The sequence below is a fragment of the Peromyscus maniculatus genome, chromosome 4 (assembly GCF_049852395.1).
Source record: "Peromyscus maniculatus bairdii isolate BWxNUB_F1_BW_parent chromosome 4, HU_Pman_BW_mat_3.1, whole genome shotgun sequence".
In the NCBI taxonomy this organism is placed as follows: Eukaryota; Metazoa; Chordata; class Mammalia; order Rodentia; family Cricetidae; genus Peromyscus; species Peromyscus maniculatus.
The window spans coordinates 86,971,073-86,994,176 of NC_134855.1; the positions used below are offsets into that span (position 1 = coordinate 86,971,073).

The 23,104-nt window shown below is 35.8% G+C and overlaps 1 protein-coding gene across 1 annotated transcript in view; it reads right to left on the reverse strand.

Moving 5' to 3' along the window:
• The window catches only part of Ano3 (anoctamin 3), a 261,204-nt gene extending 238,467 nt beyond the window's left edge, over window positions 1–22,737 (reverse strand). The window contains exon 1 of the mRNA XM_076570257.1: window positions 22,519–22,737. Within this exon, the coding sequence (XP_076426372.1) occupies window positions 22,519–22,564 (46 nt within the window). The 5' untranslated portion in view covers window positions 22,565–22,737. The remainder of the gene's footprint in view (window positions 1–22,518) is intronic.
• Between the last annotated feature and the right edge of the window lie 367 nt (window positions 22,738–23,104).

Sequence of the window (23,104 nt, forward strand, 5' to 3'; positions counted from 1 at the left end):
TGCAATAACGTGAATACTATTTTAAAAGGATTTCATGGCAGGAAAAACCTTATTAAAGGTGTGTTTTTGAGCTGCTATCTGAATATAAAAGGAGGTTATTATCTCGTTTTAGATAACTAATTGGTGTATTCTTCCCGGGACAGACTAGTTTCTCTGACTCTCAGCATTCCTTAGTTGCCTATAGTTTTCCATGCAGAGTTTTCCCACTTTAGCATATATATTGTATTTGTCCTTGTTCAGCTCATGTACCAAATGGTCAGCCCTATATAAATAACATTATATAAATTCAGAAAGTTCCATTTATATATTAAGGAATATATATACATATATACATATATACATATATTTATATAACAAAAATTATGAAAAATTGAAGCTATGAAGTTGAAAGAGAGAAAGGAGGGTTGTGTGGGAGAGTTTGAGGGTGGAAAGGGAAGACATGAATGATTTAATTGTATTATAATATCAAAAAATAGAAAAAATAATTCTCTTTTTTGTTTTTATGTTTTTTGAGATAGGGTTTCTCTGTGTAGCTTTGGAGTCTGACCTGGATCTCACTCTATAGACCAGGCTGGCCTTGAACTCACAGAGATCCTCCTGGCTCTGCCTCCTGAGTGCTAGGATTAAAGGTGTGTGTCATCACCACTTGGTGACAAAATAATTCTTAAAAAGGAAGGCAACTATTTATTCCCCATGACTTCTATTTTCACTCTTGGAATTCAACCGTTCACCTTACTTACTAGTTGCGATCATTAATTGACATTGTCAGCTTGAGTTGACTTAGAACCAGAACAGAAACTCACCTCTGGATTTGTCTGTCAAAGTGTTTCCAGAAAGGTTTAACTGAAGAAGGAAGGCCAACTCTGGATGTGAGAGGCTGCTCAGAGGTACCAGCCTGAAGAAAACAACCTGAGAAACAGTGTCCATCTTTCTCTGCCTTCCTACAGCAGAACAATGTGACCAGCTGCATCAAGCTTCTGCTACCATGCTTCTCTTATAAAACAAACCCTTTCTTCCTGGTCATCTTGCCAGGATTTTTTTCACAGTAATTAGAAAAGTAACTGATATATTTGTATTTATCAGCCTACAATACATTTTCCTTAAGATTTATTTTTCATCATTTGTGTGTGTCTGAGTCTATGTGTTATGTGCATGTATATGCTGGTGCCCTTGGAGTGCAGAAGAGGGCATCTAATCTCCTGGATCTGGAGTTACAGGTGGTTGTGACTATCATATCATATGTGCTAGGAACAGAACTCAGACCCCCTGGAAGAGCAGCAAGTACTCTTACCCCTGAGCCCTCCTTCCAGCCCTATTAACATTTATAACAACAGTATACTTGTGCTACTTCCCACTGAACTATAGCAAATACAAACATTTTCTCACCTCCTCATGGAGAACATGATTCTTTTAGTTTTTTTTTCCTTCAGTGCCACTATGTATCATCTGTCTTTACATGATTCCATGATTCCAATAAGGCCGTATATTAATTACTACTATTTAGTTAAATAATATCATTTCCCAACAACATAATTGGACATTCCCTATCATGATCTGTTTTTTGTCAATAGTTACATAAAGTACAAATTCTGCTGTTAGTCCACAAGTCACTAAAAAATAACATTTATACCTCAAGATCAATTACCAATCATATAATTTGTCAAAATATGTTTGAGATTGGCCACCGAACACTTCTTAGATTACTTTGCCACACTCAGAAAGGGATATAATGTGTTACAGCTGAGATTTACAGTGACCAATCAATACAGCCTTTTGCAAAGGTGGTTAATCAAAATAGACACTGGCTAAGGAAAACATAATTTTTGGACATAGAGAAATGGCTTAGATGGAGGTTGAAATTGATAAAAAAAATAGTATACACATGCTCGAAATTCTAAAACAATAAAAAATGAGACTAATAACAGAGATGAAATTGCAAATTAGGACAAATTGTGTTATTCTTAAAGTGAAACTAAAACATAAAACATATGTGACATTAGAAAAAATGTAGTTGGCAATATTTCTTAATACTTCCTGGCATATCTTTCCTTCAATCTATTGCAGATAGCATATCCTGTCAGGTTTATACTATGTAAATGGAATACTTTCCTTCCATATTATTTTCCAAAGAAAGACCTATCCTATATGCAAATAACTGACATACATGTTTACATGAAAAGTAATGCCAGCAAGGAATATATGTGAACAATGTGTGTATGGTCTATCTTCACAAAATTATTAGTTTAATTTTTACTTACCCAATTAAATGAACTGTTCAGAACAAAACTTTCTAGTTTTTTTAAATTTTTACTTTAATTTTCTAATTAAAGTAAATAATATTTGAATAAAATAAAAATAATCTGGATATTAAAATTAGTACATTTTGGGCTGGAGAGATGACTCAGTGGTTAAGAGAACCGACTGCTCTTCCAGAGGTCCTGAGTTCAATTCCCAGCAACCACATGGTGGCTCACAACCACTTGTAATGAGATCTGGTGCCTTCTTCTGGTCTGCAGGGACACATGCAGGCAGAACACTGTATACATAATAAATAAATAAATCTTTAAAAAAAATAGTACATTTTGTTCTTTTCTCAAAATTTGTTTATGATATCAATGTTACTTTTCTCAATATCCTTTAAAAATAGTTTAATTTCCATTTTAATTTATCTTTAGTCTTTAATATATTTATAATTGATAGACTTGCATTTTGGACATTTTGGGTAGTTGTTTCCAAAAACTTAGTTTAATTTTTTGAGATTAGGTGAGAGTAGTGAGTGAAGACTATAATTGGGAGGCTCTTGGGACTGAACAATTGTTTGACACTTGTTCATGCAACTATAACATTTATCATTCAACAACCAAATGCATACTCCTTAGCAGCTAAGAGGTCATCTGAATTCAACTTATATCAGAGTTATGAGTTGTTAAAGTGACTTATTAGTGGAACATGGTGGTGAATATCTACAGTTATAACATTTGACAAACTAAGGCAGAAAGATTGGGTGTTTGAAGCCATTGTGGCAAATTCAAGGTCATATTGTGCTACACAGTGAGAGTTTCAGTTCACAAAAATAGACAAATAAGCCTTTTTAGAGGTTGTAATTATTTCCTTTATTATCCTTGATGCAATACTGTTTTTATATCACAGATTCATAAATTTGTGAAAATCTATACTTTTTCCCTTGGGAAAAAATCTTTATTCTTTTCTATCAACCATGAGAAAAGCTTTAAATATGACTGCATTTATCATTGCATGACATTGTTCTTAGTAAGTTTCTTTTCAGAAAGCCTCAAAGATGGCATCTTCTGTCACCAAAACTATCCTCTGTATCTGCCAGGGTGTGAGAGTTCTGCTATTATGCAGTTGTTGAATGTGTTTCTTGTCTCATACACACCCATCTTGTCCCAGTGCTTTCTGATTCAAACACTGAACTATAAATATGTTTAAGTATAAAGTTACGACTGTGTTTCCCTTCTCTCCTACTTTCATTTCTATTGCTGTGATAAAGTACCCCAGAAAGAGCAACTTAAGACAAAAGGGTTGATTTAGCTCAAAATTCCAGGTTGCAGTTCAGCACGGCAAGGCCATTAAGGTGTCAGGAACTTAAAACAGCTAGTCCTAACACATTCACAGTCAAGAGTAGAAAGAAATGAATGCATGCAACGCTTAATGCTCAGTTCATCTTCTCTGCTCTTATATTGTCCAGGACCCAAACTCAGAAATGGTGCCAAGCAGAGTGTACTGGGTCTTTCCACATCAATTAATGTAACGAAGAAAATAGCTACAGGCTTGCCCACAGGCTAACCTTATGTAGATAATCCTTCACTGACACTTGTTTCTCAAGTGATTCCAGACAACATCAAGTTTACAGTCAAAACTACCATAATACCTAAAATTTTGGCTGCATCTAACATCAGAGTGCTTGAGCTCATAGAGCATATATATATAAAATACTGATGAATATCTCATAATTTGTATTTTAAAAACATTGTTGGCAGTAATAATTAAGCTAATAAAATTCAAAAATACATGATATATTAGATATTTATTAAGAACTTATTTTGTGTGGATGGATAAGTTTCTGGGCATTTGCACGCACACAAACATAAAATGTATGAATAGAAATAGTTGCATATAAACTTAGAAAACAAGAATTCACTTTTATCTTGATCAAATTTAGAGTGTAATCATATGAGACACTCTAATGAAATTGTAGTTATGTATTTCCTTACAATAGGGACATAAATTTTTAGGAAAATGAATCATTTTAGGAACATCAGAGAGTACTTACACAGGATAAGATGATAATACCACTTCTAGACAATTAATCCTTGGGAATCACCATTATGTATGGAATTTATCAATAACCAAACTATTACTATGCAGTTCATGACAGAAAATGATTAAAATTGAAAATGATTATTATTCATCATCTAAAATACTTTCATCTGTCCTTCCCTAATGTCCAGGCTCTTTAAGGCAGCAATAGTGAAAAGACTTAAAAAAAGCATAGATCCTCAAATAGCTTGCCATATATTGTAGCGATGGGTCTTTACTTGTTAAGATCGGCTTGTAATGAAAGTCATCACTCCCGCCATAGTCATGGCAAGTTTCTAATATTAAATATATTCTAACAATAATGAGAGAACAGAACAGCAAGGCATATAGACGTAAGTAAAACAGGAAGTAGCTCTCCTTGAAAGCTGCAGAGTTAGTGAGGTAAGGCCAGTGGGTGGCTTTCCCTATTTCCCTGATCTTTCCAAGGTTTTCATCCCTATATTTGGCTCCGTGATTTTTTATTTAATAAGATCGTTTTAAAATTTGTCTACATTCTGTCTGTTTTGTTAATAGCTGTAATTATAAAAATACCTGACATACACATACAGACACACAGGCATACACACACACACAGAGAGAGAGAGAGAACCAACAACAAATAAACAATATAGCCATGAAGTTTTTTTCAATAAAATATTACTGAAATATAGTAAAAACAACCTTTACTTGAAGACTCTATCTTTGATGAAATGGAAACTACACCTTCTAAATATGCATGAAGATGTGTAGTGACTTCCATAAAAGGAAAATTACCTGCCTGGGTTCTTTTATCTTGGTCTTCATCCATCATGAAGAACACAAAATGACTGATACTTTGGGTTGAAGATATTCGATGATTCCAGGTACTTAATGGTGTTTTAAACAGGACAATGTAGTGATATTGTGTTCCCCAAAATATTGTGCACTCTAATAAATTTATCTGGGGTCAGAGAACAAAACTGCCACTAGACATAGAGGCCAGAAAATGGTGTCACTCACACCATTAATCCTAGCATTCCAGAGGCAGAGATCCACCTGGATCTCTGTGAGTTCAAAGCCACACTGGAAACAGCCAGGCATGGTGACTCATGACTTTAATCCCAGGAAGTGAGCCTTTAATCCCAGGAAGTGAGCCTTTAATCCCAGGAAGTGATGGCAGAAAGCAAAAAGGTATATAAGGTGTGAAAATTAGGAAATAGGAAACCGGTTGAGCTTTTAGGCTTTTAGGAGCAGTTCAGCTGAGATTCATTAGAATGAGGACACAGAAACATCTAGTCTGAGGAAACAAGATCAGCTGAGGAATTGGTGAGGGGAGGAAGCTGTAGCTTGTTCTGCTTCTCATATCTTTCAGCATTCACCTCAATACTTGGCTCAGGGTTTTTTCTTATTAATAAGACCATTTAAGTTTCATGTTATAGGACAATTTAATTTTTATTCAAGAAGAGATTTAGTCTTAACATGAAGAGTGCAGCTTGACTAGATGGAGGGAGAGAAGAGAAAATTCATCCTTTTAATTTCATTTTGTCTTTAGGGTATCAGCAGTATACAAGAAAGACACATGCTGGTGTTGACTAATTGAAATGCTTTGAGGAGCCACAGCTAACTCCCACAGGATGACTCAGCATTGAACCCAACTAGGGACACATTCCAGTTTAGAAAATAACAGTAATCAAGTGAATGCTCCGTGTCTTTTGAAGCAGCAATGCATGATGTTGTCTTATATGCAGCATTACAGTAGACAAAAAGAAAATAGATCTAAATATGGCAAAAGATTGTCTTAAGAATTCAACTGGTGTTGGTGATGGTGGCTTAATCCCAGCACTTGGGAGGAGAAGCAAGTGGATATCTGTGAGTTCAGGGCCAGTCTAGCCTACAGAGAAAGTTCCAGGACAGCCAGGGCTATACACAGAGAAACCCTGTCTCCACACCACCACCCCCTCCAAATTTAATTTGTTAGATATTCCTAAGTGAAACATCAGACCTTGTTGAAAATAAGAGTTTAGCTGCAGTGTTCTGCAATGATCACCATCTGCTGAAAAAGGAAGTTCTTTGATGAGGGATGAGAGCTACACTGATCTGTGGGTATAAGTGTATGTCTGTGGGTTTACGGATTTGTATTGAGAGTGCAGTTTGAAGTTATATTGGCTTAGGAAAATGGCAGTAGTAGGTTCTCTTCTGAAGTCCATGACATCACTAGCTATGGGTTTTTAATAGTACCAGGCATGAATTCTCTTATGTGGAGAGCGCTTAAGCCCAGTTAGATGACTATTGGTTACTCCCTTGTAAGACGAATTGCTGAACAGTCTTATTAATAAAAAAAAACAGGAGCCAGATATTGGAGTAAAAGCTGAGAGATCAGGGAAGCAGAAAGAAGCCAGCCACATTCTTACCACTAGAAATCCTCAGCCAACGACAGAGACTTACTTCCTGTATACTCATGCCTATATTCTTTCTGTCCCTGTCATCTCACTTCCTCTCTCTGCCCAGCTACATCACTTCCTCTTTCTGCTCAGCTCTGTCACTTCCTGTCTGTCTGTACAGACCTCCAGACTTCTATGGTTAACTAGCACTGAGAATAAAGGTGTGTTCCACCACACCTGGCTCTGTATGGCCTTGTACTCACAGAGATCCGGATGAATCTCTGCCTCTCGAATGCTAGGATTAAGGACGTGTGCTACCACTGCCTGACTTCTATGTTTAATATAGTGGCTGGCTTTTTCCTCTGATCTCCAGATAAGCTTTATTTGGGTGCACAATATATTGGGGGACACAATATATCATCACACTCCCTGGGTATGTGCCACTATTATAACATTGGAGATACCATTCTGAGCTGGTGATTGATGTGGTCCATAGATTTTACAGTTGTGTAACACTATTCATTGTTTTCTTACTTGACAACTGGCACAGCATATTCGGATACTGAAAGCTAGTCCAAACAAGCCCTGCACAATAGCAATTCCAATTGAAACACCACCATGGATGAGGGAAATCTCACAAGGCCCTACTCTACCTGAAGAGCAACAATCAATTAATGGCTTTTTAGAGAAAGAAAATGAGATTTCTCCAGAGGTAAGCCTTCGGGATAGGCTACCAAATGCCAAGCTGTCAGCCCTAAATGCATACAAATATGAGCAACATTAAAGTGACTTAGCATTAAATAAGTGGTCATGAATTTGAAAGGGGGTACAGGAGGATCGGGAGGTGGGGAGAGGTGATGAAAATGATGTAAATATAGTAAAAATATATGAAATTTACAAAAAATAAAAATTGAATTTAAAAAGGTTAAACCATGCAAAAGTGGTATATATTTATGGTACCTTCAGAAGGAAAGAGATAATAAAGTTAAGCAGAAGATGAAAGAAACAAGAAAGAAAGAAAGAAAGAAAGAAAGAAAGAAAGAAAGAAAGAAAGAAAGAAAGAAAGAAAGAAAGGAAAGAAGGAAGAAAGGAAGAAAGAAAGAACTGAAAGATGGAAGGAAGAAGACAGAGAGAGGGAGAGAGAGTCAAATTGAGGAAATAATCAAAAATTAGTAATGGGTGTTAAAACAAAGGTAAAGAAAAAAGAACAAAACATTGGTATTTGACAGAATATTTTCAATTTTAAACAGAAAAATTAAAAAAAATAACCCACAACAATATGTTATTTGCTCTAGCTTTGGAGCTCTCAGATTGAAGCGAAGACAGTTTTAAAAGGCAGTGCCAGGGAAGACTCGCGGGGTGAAGTATGAGGGGGAGTAGTAAGAGGAGGCAAAGGGAGAGGATGACAATGGGAAGAATAATGAAAACAAGAAAATTTGAATGCATGGAGGAAGAATTGTGGGAGCCAGAGGCGTCGAGGAAACAAGGAGAGCAGGACCCACACATGTCAACTAAGCAGGGATCCTAGGAGCTCACAGAAATTGAAGGAACAATCATGGAGCTTGCATGGGTCTGTGCTAAATCTTCTGCACATATGTTATGATGGTCAGCTTGGTGTTCTTATGGGACTCCTCTAACAGTGGGGGTGGGGGTGTCTCTGACTCTTTTGCCTGCTCTTGGGACCCTTTTTGCCCTAGTGGGTTGCATCATCCAGTCTTGATATGAGGGATATCAAGATATTTGTGCATAGACTTGTTATGCCATGGTCAGTTTATGTATCTCATTATGTCATGTTCAGTTTATGTCCCTGGGCAGCCTGCTTTTTTTCAAAAGGGAAATGGAGGAGGTATGGATTTGGGGGAGAGATGAGGTGGAGATGAATTGGGAAGAGTGGAGGGAGGGAAAATTACTCCCTGGATGCATTGAAAACTACACAGAAACACACACACACACATGCACACGCACACGCACACGCACGCACGCACGCGCACATGTATATACATATATATTTATATTTATATATGTTATTTTTAGATGTTTGAATGGATCCTTTGACCTTGAAACATTTCCAAATTGACTTGATTTGGGAATATTTTTTTAAGATTTCTTTGTAGAATTTGAATAATCACTACATGCCTTTACCTTCCCCAGTATACTGTGTTCACATATGCACATACATGACCTTCCAGTGTTCAAGAGTTCTGTTGATTCAGAGTCAAATATCTCTCATTTGAAGTAGACAAATAAATGAGAATGTATTTGCCTGTGTAGATATGTTCTCTCTAACTTTTTGATGGGGACAAAAACACCTGTGTTATGATTGTAAAACTCTTCACTCTTCCTTCTTTCATTTCTATCTCCCTTCTTTTCATCCTATCTTTATCTCCCCTCCCTCCCTTCTTCCTTCCCTCTCTTTCTCTCCTTTGTATTTATTATGTTTTTCTGTTTTATATTTTCAGACAGTTCTTACTGTATACTCTCAGGCTTCCCTGGCTTTAAATCCTCCTGCCTCAGCTTCCTGAGTGCTAATTTTAAAGTTGTACAGCACCATACTGGCTTCTTTATGCTGTTTTCAGTCATAACACATCATGTTTAAAGGTAGTTTCCTAACCTCTGTTTTTCTCATCTTCCTTTTTTTTTCCCCCTGGGAGATGTATAATTTCACTTCTTGGTCTAGTTCCTAAATCATAGAATGGAGCCTGAGCAATATAATTCTGCCTTAAACAGAAAGGTCTTTCCTTTCCCTAAAGATCAAATTGATTTACGAGGTAAATTGATACTATGGGTATATACAAGATGCACATGTATTCATTTATTTATATCAGTGGCAAAATAACTCTAGTGGGGGTCAGCTCTTGTTGGGATGATTTTGTAATTGCCACCAGACCATCTGCTTAAAAATCAGCAACTTTTGCTTTCAGCTAGTCACTGTATTAAGATAAATTGGCTTGCAAAATTAAACAAGAGGGAATTCAAGGTCAGGCATAGAAGTATTAGCTAGTCCATGAGGAACATCCTGAGCTTCACTAGGTTACCTGTTCTTTAAAATCTTCAGTTACACGGAAAACCACATCTATTTTTATGTAGTTACCATGATGATAAGAAATAAAACACAAAGAACTTCAAACTGGATATTTGACTCTGTAAGCATACCGAGTTCAGTTTGTTTCAAAAATTAAGATTGGCAAATTCGTAGTACTAAGTGTAGCTTTCCAGTATATTCTATTGAGAACATTTGAGTCTCATCTGAATGGAGAAACACAGCAGTGGTCCATGAAGAATGCGATGTCATTGGCATTAGACAAGGAAGTCATTTAATTGTAACCGTCAAGATATAAACTCACAATCAAAGAAGGAAACAGCAAGTAGAGACGATAATATGCAACTCTACCAAATCTGTGAACCAGATGCTGAGGATGTTTAAAGAATTAGTAGCAATAACGCTACATTCAAATATATTTTTTGAGGCAAGAGACAATAAAGGAGGCATTTTAGAAAAAAAAATAGAATAGATTTTAAAATCTACAAGTAGAACCAGAATACAACCAAATACACAGATTAATTAATTGGGTTGCTGTTCCTAAAAAATTAATATCCTCACCTGGAATATAAAAAAATAAAAATAAAAAAGTAAAGATTGCAGTATACTGACAGTTTGTGAGAGACTACCATTCTCCCACCTGGGACATAGATAACGTTCTTGGAACAATATTTTGCAAATATGAGCTTGTATATCATAATAACAGCAAGGAACTTTGGCAGCTGGCATTAGCAATCTGAAAATTACCAGTGTTTCTCCCACGCTGTAAATATATTACATGCAAATGTCCTCTAGTCCTTCATACCTGGCACTCATAACAGAGAAGCATAAGCAACAGTTCAACAATCATTATAATTGCACCATCAATCATATTGCAAAATGCAGTGAAAACACATTTCTGTATTGAATACAATGATGTTTTATTGGAAATGTTACAATAAAAAATTGGTTGACTCAATGCAGTTCTGATTTTATTCACAGCTATGGTTTAGGAGAAAGCTTGGAACAGTAAAATGTCATCATATACTTGAAATGAAAAGTACCTCTAATATTCTAATATTCTCTTTAACATACAAAATTAAAAAAAAATTCACCTGGGTGCCTTTATCCCCTCCCTGAGACATTGGGACCTGTATATGCCTTGTTTCTGACAATAGCCATTACCCAGGCTGTAAGAAATGATCATGATTAAATTAGTTCTGAAACCTAGCCTGTCTTTCTCTGGCTTCTAGCAAACAGGTTTATGAAGTACTCTCATATTTTGAGTATGAATCTAGGATAAAACTTAGGTGTGAACTTGAATTTGCAGAAATAATTAAGGACAATATCTAAGCATGCTACCAGTTCTGATGTAAAAAAAAAAAAAAAAAAAATCTCACTGCAAGAAAGATGCCAAAAGGTGTCAGGTCATCCACATAATGAGAGCAGATTTGTCAAACATATATTTATTGTTTGTTCAACTATCTAAAATGAGAATGAAAGAATAGAAATATAATAAAATTATGCTAACAAAGCAAGGATGTAGAAAGACCTTAAGAACACAAAAAGGTAAATTTGTCAACTGGAAATTAACTACAAAATCATGCTCTTAAAGTTTTAAGAAGAAGCAGTTTTCATTTAGAATTGTTTGAATCTACCAGGCTGAGCTGAATCCCCAGGGGAGTCCTTGCCCTGGAGGAGATAGAAATGGGGGGGTGGATTAGGGGGAGCGCAGGGGGGGCAGAAAGCAGAAGGAGGGAGGACAGGGGAATCCGTGGCTGATATGTAAAATTAAACTAATTATGAAATTTAAAAAAAGAATTGTTTAAATCTCATTTTGAGATTTTATTTACTTATTTGCTTTTAAGTGAAATTTTTACTTTTGAGAATTTCATACATGAATGAATGATGCATTTATATTATTTCTACACCTCCTGTTTCCTCTTCCAACTATTCCTGTGTCTCCCCAACTTCCTCTCAACTTCATGACCTTTCATTTTTTTTTTTTTACTTTTTCTCCTTTCCGAGAATAAATCTTTTTCTCACATGATATATCCTGACTACTGTTTCACCATCCTATACTTCTCCTAGTTCCTCCTCCCCTCCCCTCCCATCTGTATCGATTCTCTTTCTGTCTCTCATTAAAAAATAAATAAACTTTTAAGGGATAATGATAAAAAAATATAATAGTATTAAACAAAAACTAATACCTAATAATTGGACAAGCTAACAAGCATAAGGAAAAAAGCCAAAAGAACACACACACACACACACACACACACACACACACACACACACACGAAAAAAACAAAGCAAAACAAAACAACAACAACAAAAAAAAACCACAGAGACGCACTTGTTTACATACTCAAGAATCTCATAAAAATGATAAAGTGGAAGCCATTATATACATTCAAAGGACCTATAGGTTAAAAGGAGAGAAGGAAACCATAAAATAAAATTAATAAATAAAAGAAAAATTGCTCCTGGCAGTGGGACCAGCATCTCTCCCTGGTGTATGAGCTGGCTTTTTGGAATCCATTCCCTATGGTGAGATGCCTTGCTCAGCCTTGATGCAGGGTGAAGTAGGGTCTTGGTCCTGCCTCAACTGAATGTACCAAGCTTTGTTGTCTCCCCATGGGAAGCCTTACTCTTTTGGAAAAGTGGATGAGGGGATAGGTGGGAGGAGGGGAGTGGGAGGAGGAGAACTGGAGGAGGGGTGGGAGGGGGAACTATGGTTGGTATATAAAATGAATAAAAAAAAAATTAAAAAGAACAAAATATAAAAAGAAGAAAAAGACCTGACATTATGAGAACCTTCAAAGGAACCTTCAAAAGAACATTATAAGGAACCTTCAAAGATGCAGTTAATTTGTTTTCTGTTGGTCATCTATTGCTGGGCTTGCAGCCTACCTTTAATAGTAGTTATTTTCCCAAGTAAGTCTCCCTTGAAGGAAACTAAAGTTTCCTTTGCAAGTGATTAACAATTGGTGACTGCTTCTAGGTTAGCCATGGGGACATAAGTCTGCTTCTTTCAGTTTTTGGACCCTATCTGTGCAGATCTGACAAATTATCAAACATTTATAATTAAGAGAATAAAGACATTTTATTGCAAATTCTAAACAATTATCTCTTTAACTTTCAGGAAAATATTGGAGAAAGTGTATCATAAAATAATAGAAAAAATCAAGAAAATAAAATCAAGAGTTCATTCACTCATTCACCTTCTACAGGCTTATGATTGCTCCTTAGTTTCGCCAACCACGAATCAAAAATTTATAAACTTCAGACAAGGAGAAAATAGTTAATATGTAATTTTTTAAAAAAAACTTTCAAACAAATTAAGAAAGATTAAAAATGAATAATGTGAATGAAAAAGTTTGAAATATTTCTCTGGGAAAAAAATTACCAAAATGAAAATTAACCTTAGCATAATGATTTAACTCCTACTTGATTAAGCATCAATCTATTTAATAAAAACATAATACTACACACTGATCAATCAAATTGATGCTGATAAAATATAAAAGAGATCCTCAGTGTAAAGGTATAAAATTTTCAAAGAATCAATAAGAATGTTATTTTTAAAAAGCTAGCTTCCGAGATCAGACGAGATCGGGCGCGTTCTGGGGGGTGGGCTGGGGGGGGGAGAGGGGGAGAACAGGGGAATCTGTGGCTATTATGTTGAACTGAATGGTGTTGTAAAATAATAAAAACAAAGAATTAAAAAAAAAAAGCTAGCTTCAAGTAGTTCTGTAAGAAATTAATTTTAACAAATAAATTACATAATACCTGAGGAATTCAGATCAGCCACAGATGATACTGATAACTTTTAGCTTTTGTCATTATTCTGCCATTTCTTTTCAGTTTTATTTTATTTTTATTTTATTTAATTAATTTTTTTGTTTTGTTTTTTTTGTTTTTGAGACAGGGTTTCTCTGTGTAGCTTTGTGCCTTTCTGGAACTTGCTTTGTAGATCAGGCTGACCTTGAACTCACAGAGATCTGCCTGCCTCTGCCTCCCAAGTGCTGGGATTAAAGGCGTGTGCCACCACCGCCCTGCTCTTTTCAGTTTTATATGACAGGGCTTCCTTTATTCCCTGGATGGTTTCACACTCATTTTGCATTCCTGGTTGAACTTGAACTACTGAGTTTCCTGCTTTTACCTACCAAATATTAGGGCTATAGGTGTGTGACATCTTGTCCAGCTACCCAACTATTTTAAGTGCTTTGAAGGCTATTGGCATTTAATGTATACAACTTGACTGCATAAGGTATTTGTATCTACATATAAACCTGTGAAAACATTCAACCTTCATCTCTCCATGCTGTAATATACCCATCACTTACAAACGTTGATCCTGCCTCTTGCCTTTATATAAGAGGAGTTAACACAGGATCTACCTCCTTAGCAACTTCAAAAATTCTATAACATGTTATTAATTATTCTTAATTAACAATTAATAATAAATTAAAATTTTATAATAAAGACCTTATAGTATATAAGATTGAAAAAATGCATTTATTTTAGTTTTTCAAATGTTTCATGAGAAATCAGCCACTATGGTCTTAGACATATCACCTACTTACAACAGTTTTGCACAAGTTTTTATATGTGCTGAATCATTTAATTTCAGCAAAAATTCTTTATGGTCAAAATTAAAAGAGAACTAAGTAATATCTTTTTAAAGAGATCTAGATTCCATCAGCCTTTTAAGCAAAAACAAAATAAAAATATATCATGTGTCTTAGGCAATGCTTTCAACATTCAGAATTGAGATAACTTCTACATTATTGAAACATTTTTTGAATTGATAAGTGTAACCAAGGTAATGTAGAACAATCCAGCGAGGTGGTCTAGTGGGTAAAGGTGCTTGTCCCTAAGCCTGAGAAGCTGAGTTCTGTCCTGGGAGCACATGGTAGAAGAAGAGAATGGGCTCCTGCTGGTAATCATCTGATCTCCACATATGTGCTCTGCCAATCCTTCACCCAAATGGGTAAACATAATTTAAACATTTAAGAAAAAAAGAGTGAAGAAGTAAATATGTAAATGATCTAATATATATTGCATCAGGGAAATAAATAGTCCCAGATACTAGTAAAATAAAAATCAAAATATATACCTTCAAACTTACCGCACACCAAACCAACAAAAGATGAAAGATGAAGGAGGTGATAAAAATAGCAAAAAACAAAGTCAAAGCTGAGAAAAATAAAATGAAAGAAAAGGCACATCTTTTCAATTTTGACAATTTATATATCCACAAACCTCTTCACTTAAGTGTGTAAGAATAAAAGTTCAATAAAAATAGAAAATAGCTTCTTAAGGTTACATGAACATCAAAGAGTTGAGAGGATGAATTTTTCATTCTCATCTCAATACTGTAAATGACAATAGAGTCATGGAAGCACAGTGACAGAACTCAGATCTAGACCCAAAGAGGTTTAGGAGGATTCTCCCCGATAGTGGTCAGTCCCACCTCCAGTCCAACCTTATGGTAGATGACTCTTTGCCCCAACTTCATTGGCCAGTTGAGTGACAGGATTTTTATTAGTACTTCAATCCTTTCTTGTTATGGATCTGTTTAAGCTGTTTATATTCCCACGACTAATTTTGAAAGGTCATATGTGATTGGGAATTTACCATTTCTTCTAGAATTGAATATTTTTATTAATATTATAAGTACAGTACAATTATGTTTGCATGGTATGTGATGCATGTATACAACTAAACTTTTAGAATTTATAAAATTTGCTATGAAATAATTTCCACTAGTAACTCATTTGAAGTCATTTAAAAAATCAGCATTTGCACAGTTATATTATTAATTTTTTCTATTGTTTCTGAAATGGACTTACTTGTTAGGCATTTCTACTTGATTGTTAAGAATACAAAGTCCTAGTCCTTTTCTATGAAAGTTAAATTCAATGGACTGGAAGGCCTGATGATTTTCATTGAATTCTAGATAATTCTTGAATCTTGAAAATTAAGAAGTTTAGATCACATAGATTTAGATAAATGAATAAAAGTAGATAAAATAAATTTTTCAAACTACTATGAAGGGACGAATTCTTTTCATCTGTATTTGTGCATATATTTAATACCTAACCACCACTACGCTGAAAATTTTCTTCTAGAAGTGTTTGTGTCAAAGCCAACCATAACACATACATGCTTTTATGGGTTATATATGTGATAAGTTTTTGTCAATCAAGTAACTTTCTAGAACCTGATAAGTATGAACAATTAATATATAACATTTGCAAAATATTTTGAGATACATAGTTTCCATGTCCACTCATTTTAACCTACAAAGAAGATCTCTGATTCATAGGTCAGCAGATCTCAGTTGTGAGGATGGGAGACTCATGTTTTACTGTATTCTGCAGTAGATCCAGGCTTCCTACATAGCTAAGTGTTGGGTCAAGGCCACAATTGAAAGTAGTTTCTATTTGCAGTGTAATTTAGGAGGAAAGACAATAGCTGAAGAGACAGCAAGGTTGATTGTACTAATGTGCTGCCAAGTTTAGAATATAATTTCACACTTCTGTAGTTCCTGTTGAAGTAAAGCAAGAGCAGAGGATTTGGCTCTTAATGTCCCATACAATTTTGTTTTAGATACAAAGTGACTGACCCCAGAAAGGACAGTGGCCTAATAGAGCCAATGATTAAGCTTGAATATAGTAAAATTCGTCATGGAAATATACTGATTGATAAAGAAAACAGGTAGAGCAAGGAAATTAGCTACAGACAGGTATTTTGGAAATTGATGGGACTCAGGTGCTTCCCACACTTAACAATGATAAGATAGAAATGCCTTCTCATGCAGAGCTTCCCATCCTTTGTGAAGCTTGCTTTCCAGTGCCAAGCTCATCCACCCATGTAGTCCAGCTTACCAGATTCCATCACTGTCTACAAGCAGAGGGACTCATTTTTGCACCAGCTACCAGCCCTGAGGCTCCATTCTTAAAGATTTGCCAAGGACAGGAGACATGTTGTTTGTACTCCAGTTGACTCCATTATTGGAGGAGAGTATACAAAAATCCCAGTCAAAGATAGAAAGACTCCAGCTACTAATCATTTACTTTTGCATCATGGACTGGGAATTATCCAGACGTCATACCTCTGTCTTCTATCTCAGAGAAAACACATTTGATATTAAGAGTATGGTCCTTATTACTGTGGTATCATTTATTAAGAAAGTTTTGTTGGCTCTTAAGTGTTCTGTGTGGGCACAGTTGGAACTCTGTAACAAATCATATTTGAGTCCCTACAATGGCACCCACAACTGTTAATCTTACCATGAATGCCTATGCAATTTAAGTCAACTCTTGGCTTAGAAGGTAACAGTATTAAACAAGAGACATGACACCTACTTGATACAATGGGGTGGCCATTGTATTTGTTTGCAAGACTAGCTACCAGAACACAGATTCTCAACACAATTGTTGAGATATGTGCCCATCATAATTAGAGCATTGACAAAAAGGTATCTTTCCTAGAAAAGACACAGGCCCCATAATCAATTTTATTTTACTCTACATTAAAGTATTTCATGTCACAGATCCAGTCTGATGGCAGGGCCCTTAGGTGCCACAGTTCTCACACACATAGGTATACATACTCAAATTTTTACTGGATATCAGATTCAGTCATACCAGGGTTTTCACTTCAACTTTTCACCTATGACTCACAAAACTTAGGATTCTTTTTACAAGAGACAGTCTTTCTTTCCTTAGTCATAAATAAAAGGCCAGTCTGGAAATACCAGTGGGAATTAGTGCACAAAGGTGAAAAGATTTCTCTCAATATATTTATGTTCTTTTTTTTTCTTGTTTTCTAAAGTGTACAGGAATATTTTGATACTGAAGATGTTGTCCAAGGAAACATGAAGTTTGAGAAGCAGAGGTTTGGAGAGTAGGTGTAATTCCCCAGAAGCATTCCTCTGTGTGTCATGAAGCAGGAATTGAGCACAAAGTTGAATTTAGAAGAGGCTTGCAGATAGGTACTTGCAGTAACAATTTAGTTAGTGAAAAAGAGAATGCATGTTATTTTCAGCCTGCAGATCTTCATATAAATATTAAAGCCATAATAATTAAATAGTTAATCTGGGTACAAAAATGCCTGATTCTGGAGAATTGTTTAAAAAAATACTATTTTTGTGTTTAACCAAATGTCATTTACAGGATTTTTAATGAAACCCTCACAGCTTTAACTGATCATTAAGTCCAAGATGATTGAGACAGCCTGTGTTTGATGTAACCTATGACCTCCCTGAATATCTTGGTAGTATATTGCTAAATAAACAGCCATGAGAAGCCAGAACTATCATTGCCCTTTTTTTTTATCCATGCCTGTATGACATATTAATCCATCATAAGTTCAGTGAAACACAACACATCAGTCTACTGAACAATGTCAGATTTTACTCAGAAACCGGTTCTAATTTGCCAACTTGTGTTTAAATCAAGGTGTGCTAAAGTAATAAGAAGTGTGTCCTCCAAGTTGTCTGCAATCATGAACACTCCAATGTACCCTTGAAACATCATACATAAGGAAATTACCTGTATTTCTCATATTTGCTGCAGATTCTCGTTTTCAAAATGTCTTAATCTATTAAAAAAATTTTCACAAAAAAATCTAGTATTTTAAATGGAAAAAAATTAAGCATACCTTGTTGATATTTTTAGAAACACAAAGGACATGATCAAGAAAAAAAAATCAACCCGACAAAAATGCAGATTTGTCCACAACTCTCATAGATTCAGCAGGTATCTCAGATTTCTTACTATATCAACTTCTCAGTGGAAAGGAGTATTTGTTTGTTTGTTTGTTGATTTTTTTGTAAGATGTTCAGGAATGAAAATGTTCTGAATGATACTATCACAAAGCAAACAATAGCTATGTAAATGTGCATTGAATATAGAGGGAATAAATTCCATTTCTCTGCATTGCAATATTTAATGTATGAAATTAATTGTACATCTGAATTTTCTTTATGACAACTTTTTAAACTTCCTCGGGGACAGTGAATTAATTAGGTAGAGTGTGTGATTGTAACTGATATTATTACAAAGAAAAGTTTTTCTAATGCCCAGAGCCCACTGTTTTTATAAGATACTCTCCCAAATCAAAAACAAATGAAGAAAAAATAGAAAAAGAAATGAATCTGCGTGTGTGTGTGTATGTGTGTGTGTGCGCGCGCACGTGTGTGTGTGTGTGTGTGTACAGCTGAGGCCATCTTATATTGGCCTACTATGTCAATAAAAAGATAGATAAGACTGGAAATGACAATAATTAGTCTTTTATCGGTCACTAAATTTTGGATCCTAACTACCTGTCACACAGATTTTTAGTTCTATTATAATACTGTACATTAGATATTATGTTCATTTCAGGTAAGCACTAACAAACTTAATATTAAAGCTGTCAGTAGCACATGCAAGATTAATGTGCAGGACAAATAGAAAAAAAATATAGATCAGTGGTCCTCCACCTTCCTAATGCTGTGACCCTTTATCACATGATGTGGTGACCCTCAACCATAACATTATTTTATTGCTACTAAATAACTGTAATTTTCTACTGTTATGAATCACATTGTAAACATCTGATATACAGTATATCTGATATGTGATTCCCCAAAAGGGATTGTGACCCACAGGTTGAAAACTACTGCTTTATATCAAGTAATGGAGATTATGGACTAACAATTGTTTTTTTTTTAATAGTTAACTATTCTGTCATCTCCACTGGTTTTATTAATTAGAATAAGCATTATCAGTGATTGTATTTGATTAACAAATATATAATTACATATGTCTCCAATATCCTTGAATATTTAGGTCTTAATGCATGATGACAGTGTATTCTGTGTTTCCTAGACATAGATCTACAGGCAACTAGTGACTCCTGGGGAAAGGAGAATTAGCTTCTTCCATGAATGAGACTCCTTGTTGATTGTCCAATTCAGAGTGGTCAGTAATGCTTTTTAACAGATATTGAATTCACTTGAATAAAATAAAAATAAATGGCACAATTGGTTCACTAAACTAAACAATTTCCTAAATATGAAATTAAAATAGGACTTTCTTCTTCTAGATCAGAAGAAAAAAATCTTTGCCTTCACATTGCTAACTGCATGTGCTATCCAACAAAAGAAAAGATGTAGCCACAGGGGGAACCAGTATGGATGTTTCCCAAATAAAGTTTCCATATGATCCTGACATACCATTTCTATTCAAAAGGATAAAAGTTAGTTTAACGTAGGGATACCTGCACACCCACTTTTGTTGTAGCATTATTCACAATAACCAAGCCATGGAATTACTCTATGTGCCCATCTATGGATGAATGAAATTATCAAATTATATGGATGAATGAAATTATGTTGTTTACAGTAAAATAATGGAATTGGACATGAGGAGGAGTTTAGAAACCCATTCCCACAAATACAAATATTGTGTGTGTTCTCTCATATGTGGAAATTGAGGGTGAGGTAGTAGAAAAATATGAAACTAAAGTGGAAGTAGAAGACACTGGAAAGAGGAAGGAGAATAGGAAAGAGGGATAAAGTATAAAGATGATGACATGATCAAAATTATATTATGTGAATGGGTGGAAATATGGTGAAACCTCTTAGCTTATATATTTAACATTAAATGTATAATCAGTAGAGGGAGGGAGAACAGAAGGTCAGAAATCAACAGTCTTCATATTATACATAAATTAATATCATAAGTAGATAAACACTTTCCAAAATTTTTCATCTATCACCAAAGGCAAGACTGAAATCTAAGACTCTAGAATTTCAGTACAGAATTCCCTTTGACTTTAGGTTGCAGCGAGCAGCACTGGAAAGCACTTCCAGGTCAGAGGGAACACAGAGTGTCATCATGCTTCTTCCTATTGAAAAAATTAAAATAGCTGACCCTTAATGTGAGTTACCATTTCCTAGCAGGGTCCTACCCCTAGACAAAGAACTATAAGCAACTAATGTCTGCTGGGAGAAGAATTATCCTCTCCCAGAGGTGCACCCCTTATTGGTTGTCTAATACAGAGAGGTCAGTCCTGAATTATAAACACACAAACAATAAAAATAGACTCAATGTGTGTATATTCATAATACACACACACGAGTATGTCTGCTTATAACAATAATAAAGAAAAACAGGCTATCAGCTAGAGAGTAGACAAGGGACATGGAGGGGTTGACAGAAGGGAAGACAGAGGGACTGGAGGGGGAAAACAGATAAAGAAAGTGGTGTTAAAAAAAACACAACTAGAACCATTTAGTTAAAAGTTATTGCTTCTTTTGGGGACCTCCATTTTGTCATGTTTACGTTTTTGCTAAAGTTGTTTTTTTCTTGTGTGTGCCAAAATGTGAGATTTGAAAATAACTGGCTCATGGTGCATTATAAAATGGAAATTATGAAATGTCATGAATTGAACAAGTTTATCACTCATTTGAGTAAAAACAACTAATCTCAAAGTTGATGAATCTTTGCTCCCTAACATATAACATGAATCAAAACATGGATACTCTGGGGCACATTTCAAGTATCCAGGTCTCCCAAAGCGTTAGAACATAACCAGATGAGGCAGTTTCAAGGTTTCTATTTCTTTCTTTTTGTCCCTAATGTTTATACGTGTTTAATGATGTAAAGAAAGGAAACTTCTTGAATTTTCTTTGGAAATCTTTGAGCTTAAATAGAACTGCATAGGAGCCCAAATTTCAGTCTCCTCCCACAGTCTCTCACTTCAGCCTCCATTCTAACATATATTCAAAAGACACCAGAGCATGGGAATTTGTGCAGATTATAATTCCCGACTGAAAGCTCTTTCAGCATGATATTATGCCTGAAGAATGAATTCCTACTAAGTTATTCTGGGGTTATCCAAGGTTTTTGCTTAGAAACAAAGCCAAAGATCTACCCTAAACCATTTGGAGAAGGAATACTAGCAGTGACAGAAGAGGAGTAATAATAATTACTTTAATTAACAAATGTAATACTACAGAATTACATGTTAGCAACCATATAAGCAAATGTGACATATTTACCATTATTCATTCATTAAATTCCAGTAGTGTTGAATAAATGCATCAGACAATAAAATTCCCAGAATCTGTGTCTTTCAAAAAATATGTGCTTTATGAAAATCCATTTAAATAAGTAAGAAAACAGAACAAAGAGTGATGATCATTCTTGATCTGACCGTGCAACTAGTGAGAAATTTGTAAAAGCTAAATGATATGCTGGGAAGTTCCTGGAAGAAAAACTCAATAACTATAAAAACCGGAAACCCAGAATCATACATGGGGGCGAAATATAAAGTTTTCTAAGGAAATTACAGAGTTCTTTCATCTGGTACCGGCCAACTTCTGGAATTTTCCACGAAATCATTTATATCCTACGACTTCCCTACCTCAGCAAAAGTAATGCATTTTGCTCTTGTGAACCTTAAGCGTCACTAGAAGCGTACACTGGGGCAAATATCACCCAAATTTTCAGTCTTCAAACCCTAGGGTGCTGTAGGGACCTTCTCTGCTGAAAGAGTTCACTGCAATGCACTGAAGGATAGTTAAGAGACACACAAACAAGTCCTGACAAGACAGATCCTGCTCCCTCCAGAGCTCTGTGGGGCTCCGGATATCAGACTCATCGCCTAGGCAGGTGAAACATCTATAAAAGGGGGTCTTAACTTTACAGAGTCCCTTAGCTCTTCAACACACAGGTGGAAAGGATGCTCCCACATAACTGCAAGGAAATGCAGATCGGATCGGGATGTGGTGCCCGCAGGGAGAGAATTCTCACTGACCTTTTTGCTGTTTAAAGGACTGAATGGAGCCTGAGTGGTGGACCATTTTCACTCTGCCTGTTCCGAAGGAGTTAAGGAGCTGTCCGAGAGGGATGCAGCAGAATAGTAGCCCGACTTTCTGGAGACACTCCTGGGGCTCTGAGTGATCCCGGAACCACCTAGCTCATCGCAATCTGACACCTGCTTTAGCCAGCACTTAGCTCTGAAGGCTGTCTGCCCGCCAGTCTCATCGTCATAGCAACGTGGGAGGGCAGTCCCGCGACCGGCTCCCCTCAGTGGCTACTTCTGTAATAACCCCACATCCAGGCTGTTTCTCCGTGCTGCAGTGAGGGTGGGTGTTGCAAGGGGTTTGGTGTATGTGGGAGAGGCAGAAATTTCTTAAGGACGACGCATAGATCCAAGCATTGCTCTAGAGCTGCCATGAATGCGCTCATTTTCAAGCTCTGAGCCTCCTTAGCACACCCAGGCACCAGTATTAATTTCCTAGAAGTTGGTCTGTAAATAAAGAAGGGTGAAGTTGGAATCTGTCTTGACACGAGGGTACTAACAGATGCAGGGCTGTTTTCCTCTTTCCTTCTTAAATTTA